This window comes from Numida meleagris, unplaced genomic scaffold, assembly GCF_002078875.1.
Source record: "Numida meleagris isolate 19003 breed g44 Domestic line unplaced genomic scaffold, NumMel1.0 unplaced_Scaffold180, whole genome shotgun sequence".
Taxonomy (NCBI): Eukaryota; Metazoa; Chordata; class Aves; order Galliformes; family Numididae; genus Numida; species Numida meleagris.
In genome coordinates, this window is record NW_018363597.1 from 321,258 (window position 1) to 325,752 (window position 4,495).

Sequence of the window (4,495 nt, forward strand, 5' to 3'; positions counted from 1 at the left end):
GGCTGTGTTATCCCAGTGGAACCCTGGGGAGTGCTCAGCCCTCACACCCGCAGCAGCAGAGCTCTGACACCTTTTGCTCTGTTCTGCCACTGAGTTATTCTTGGAAAACCATCCCCGTTTGAGTTCCCTCTGGAGGTTCAGCAGATGACTCCTTTCCATGCCGACCCCCCCCCAGCCCTCCCCACACTCAGTGACTGCAGTCAGTGCGGTCTCTGCTCCCAGCTGGAGCCGCCCACGCTGCAGGGCTGCTCTCCCACCCGCGCTGCTCGCAGTCCTGCTCTGCTCTGCTGCTCCTGCACGCAGCCCCCCCTGCTCTGCCCCCTGTTCCCACTGCCCCACTGCAGCCCTCCCAGACCCCACGGGGCCGCTCTTGTACAGTGCTGGCAGCACTCGAGGGCACCTGCAGTGTCTGACCGTATGTGACTCATTTCAGACAGGGGATGCAGGGAGCGGGTCAGGGCCGAGGGCTGCAGGGAGGGGGCAGCGGCAGCACCGGTGGGTGCAGGGAAGCAGAGCCCAAATTCAGTGCATGTACAGCAAGAGAGGAGAGAGGAGCCCACGTTGTGGCAGAGCAGATGGAGCGCCAAGTGTGGGGAACCACGGGGACCTGAGTGTGCTGGGGGGGGGGGGGGATGAGCCCTGGGACTGTGGAAACCATGATGTGCCCCCACAGACGGTGCTCACGGGGCACTGAGGGCTGGCTCTGCTTGGAGCTGACGGGGCGGTGCCATGGGACTCGGGAGCCCCGAGAGCTCTATAGGGGTCTGCGGTGTGTGGAGCTGTTGGGGGCCACTCTGGGATCCGCACGGAGCTGGCGGGGATGAGGATGGAGGGCTTCGTTCCCAAAGGGCTTCAAGGGGCACTGGGACAGGCGGCACTGGGCACCGCTTTCGGTGAACGGCACCTGAAGGAGCGCTGAGAAACCCAAGGAATTTTGCAGGACCCACGCAGCGCGGTGTGAGGGCTGCAGCGAGCGCTGCGCAGCAGAGATGTAAAGAGCACAATCTGTTCGGCTCACCCGAAGGGAGGCTGAGGGCGGCTGATTGCACTGCAGAAGCGCTTTCACAGGAAAGTATTAAACGCTTCTTTAATCGAGGCAGAGAGATATAAAAAGCCTCAATCGCTGGGAGCTGCAGCCAGACAAATCCGCAGCGAGCGTTAGACACCAGCTTTTATCAGGAGCTGATAAACTGCCGGATAAAACGCCTGAAATGTGAGCGGTCACAACCGCTCCAATGACTTTGTCCACCCACAGCCTATGGGCTGCGCGCTGGCAGCTGTCCATCCTGCTGCTGTCTGTGCAGGGTACAGCAGGAGCTGGGCTGCAGCCCGGGGGGGCTGATAGTGTGAGCAGAGCGCCCGCCCCCTCCTCGGATTCTGCTCCCCAGACACCGTCCTGAAACCGGGGCTCTGTGCTCCTTGCCTGCTCCCGGCGCCCTGCTGCCCGCGGGGCTCTGCCTTTGCTTTACTCATTGATCAGCCCTAGATTGATGAAGCCACACCTGGAGTGCCCAGCACCGAGCTCCCTGCGCTCAGCCGGCTCTCCCGAGGACCCTGCTGCAATGGGACTGTGCTATACACCACCCACTGCTGCACCATGCACCCCCCATTGCTGTGCTATACACCACCCACTGCTGCACCATGCACCCCCCATTGCTGTGCTNACACCACCCACTGCTGCACCATGCACCCCCCATTGCTGTGCTATACACCACCCACTGCTGCACCATGCACCCCCCATTGCTGTGCTATACACCACTCACTGCTGCACCATGCACCCCTCGTTGCTGTGCTATACATCACCCATTGCTGCGCCATGCACACCCTGTTGCTGCACTATACACCCCTTGTTGCTGTGCTATATACCACCCATTGCTGCATCATGCACACCCTGTTGCTGCACCATGCACCCTTCGTTGCTGTGCCATACACCAACCATTGCTGCACCATGCACCATACATTGCTGTGCTATACACCACCCATTGCTGCGCCATGCACCATACACTGCTGTGCTATACACCACCCATTGCTGCGCCATGCACCCCCTGTTGCTGCACCACCCGTTGCTGTGGCAGCGCATTGGCACGCGCCGCCCGCGGAGGCGGTGCAGTCCCACGGCCTACATCTCCCGGCATGCCCCTCCGAGCCGATCCGCGCATGCGTCGCAGCGCCCGGCTCGGAGCACGCCCCTCGGCTCTCCGCCTCCCGGCAGCCCCCGCGCGCGGCGCCTCAGGACTCTGTCTCCCATCGTGCCCCGCGCCGCTCCCGGCGTGCCCCGCGCGGGCGGAAGCGGAAGCGGCGCAGCGCGGCGCGATGGAGGCCGGTGAGGGGGCCGGGCGCGGGGCGGGGGCGGGGCCGGGCGCGCCTCTGGGCGGCCGCGGCCCGGCGGGCTGACGGCGGCGCTCGGTGCCCGCAGGTCGGTAGTCGCCGCCATGGCGCTGATCGAAGGCGTGGGCGACGAGGTGACCGCGCTGTTCGCGCTGCTGCTGGCCGTCGCCGTGCTGGCCTTGGCCTGGGCCTCCACGCGCGCTCCCGAGCCCGCTCCGCCGCCTCGCGCCGCCGCGCCGCTGCCCGAGGAGGGCCCGAGCGCCGCCCCCGAACCCGCGGCCCCGCATAAGGCCCCGGCCTCGGTCCCGGGCGGGGCGGGCCCCGATGGGGCGGGCGGAGCGGCGGCGGCGGCGCTGCGGGCGCGGGGCGGCGCCGGGGCCCCCCAGCAGAGTCCGGGAGGAGCGGCGGGGGGCGGCCCCGCGGAGCCCACCATGGTGCTGCGCCTCAAGTTCCTCAACGACACCGAGCGGCTGGCGCGAGTGCGGCCCGGGGACACCGTGGGGGCTCTCAAGAGGTGAGCGGCGGGCGGGGGGGGCACGCGGTGCTGGGACGCTGCGGGGACACGGGGCGGGGAGTGGGTGACGGCCCAGGGACGCGGCGTGAGCGGTGAGTGACATCACGGGGACGCGGGGTGAGCTGCGGGCCACGCCGTGGGGACGTGGGATGAGCTGTGGGTGACGGCACAGGGGCACGGGGTGAGCTGTAGGTGATGCTGTGGGGACGTGGCATGAGCAGTAGGTGACAGCCGAGGGTCGCAGGGCAAGAGGTGGATGACAGCCCGGGGACGTGAGGTGAGTAGGGAGGAGCACTGCGGGGTCACAGAGAGAGCTGTGGGTGACAGCCTGTAGGCATGAGGAGAGCTGCAGGTGACAGTGCCGGGCCACAGGGCCTGGTGTGGGTGACACCGTGTGGGGACAGCCTGGGCACATGGGGCGAGCTGTAGGTGACAGTGTGGGGACACAGGATAGCACGTGGGTAACAGTGCGAGAATACAGCGTGAGGTGTGGGTGACAGTGCAGGGACACTAAGAGAACTGTGGGTGACAGCCTGGGGACACGGGTAAGGTGTAGGTGACGCCAGGGGTCATGGAGCGAGTGGTGGGTGACACTCCGGGGGTACCGGGAGAGTTGTGGGTGATACTGCAGGGACACAGTGCAAGCTGTGGGTGGCACTGTGAGGACACAGCATGGCTGGCGGATTACTCTGCAGGGATGTGGTGCAGGTGCAGCGCAGCGGTTCTGGGCGGGCCCGGAGTCGGGCGTGGGGCTGCTGCCATCTGCACGTGACGCGATGTCCCCTGTCCCGCAGAGCCTACTTCCCCGGGCAGGAGCAGCAGGTGCGGCTCATCTACCAGGGCCAGCTGCTGCGCGACGATGCCCAGAGCCTGGCGGCCCTGCACCTGGCACCCAACAGCGTCCTGCACTGCCACATCTCCCAGCACAGCCCCGCACCCGCGCCTGCCGGCCCCCGCGCCTCCGCCGACCCCGTGCACACCGCCCTCAACGTGGGCAGCCTGATGCTGCCGCTCTTCGTGCTGATGCTGGCCGTGCTCTGGTACTTCCAGCTGCAGTACCGCCACGTCTTCACCGCCACCGCCACCACCTTCCTGGCCGGCCTCACCTTGCTCTTCAGCTTCATGGCCTTCACCATGTACCGCAGATAGCGCTGCCCCGCGCCCCGACTGGAACCACCCCCCACTCTCCCACTGCGGTGCTCGGGGGTTCTCCCGCCGCTCCCGAACTCGAGGGGTGCCGGCTGCGTCCCTGTGCTTCAGGGGCTGCTCACAGCCGGCACGGAGTTGGCACGGCCCCGGTGCTGCCCTCGGCCCTCCAGAGGGGTGTGCGGCCACGCTGCCCGGCACCGCTGGAAACCCTCCGGGCACGGGGCGAGGCACGGAGCTGCGCCGCGGGGCACCGAGCAGAAAGGCAGGACGCGGTTCCCCGTGAGCCCCCCGGTGCCTGCCGCCCGCGGCTGTGAGCCCTACGGGGGTCAGGGGGCTACCGGCCCGTGCTCAGGGCTGGCCCAGCCCTCGGTGCCGTGAGCGTACGCTCAGCCGTGCTTCTTTTAAGATTAAAAAGGAAGAAAACTGTGAATGCTCCAAACGCTGCCCACTGTGTTCTGTGCGCGGGGAGGCGGGGGGAGCTGGAGGGAATGCGGGGCGGGGGCG

General features: G+C 67.2%; 1 protein-coding gene across 2 annotated transcripts; it reads left to right on the forward strand.

The window, feature by feature from the left end:
* The first annotated feature begins 2,273 nt into the window (after positions 1–2,273).
* Positions 2,274–4,430, forward strand: TMUB1 (transmembrane and ubiquitin like domain containing 1). Of its 2 annotated transcripts, XM_021382211.1 has the most exons (3): positions 2,274–2,323; positions 2,417–2,842; positions 3,637–4,430. In XM_021382211.1, exons 2-3 carry the CDS (start codon positions 2,433–2,435, stop codon positions 3,989–3,991), a joined length of 765 nt encoding a protein of 254 aa, XP_021237886.1. In that variant the 5' UTR covers positions 2,274–2,323; positions 2,417–2,432; the 3' UTR covers positions 3,992–4,430. The 2 variants fall into 2 exon arrangements, with proteins under 2 accessions (XP_021237886.1, XP_021237885.1); XM_021382210.1 differs by lacking the exon at positions 2,274–2,323 and having other exon boundaries at positions 2,342–2,842.
* The last annotated feature ends 65 nt before the right edge of the window (positions 4,431–4,495 follow it).

Excerpts from the sequence above, each read along its gene's own strand:
- TMUB1 (XM_021382211.1), top strand. The coding sequence starts at position 2,433 with ATGGCGCTGATCGAAGGCGTGGGCGACGAGGTGACCGCGCTGTTCGCG. Across the intron at positions 2,843-3,636 it reads ACCGTGGGGGCTCTCAAGAG|AGCCTACTTCCCCGGGCAGG; the intron begins GTGAGCGGCGGG and ends CCTGTCCCGCAG.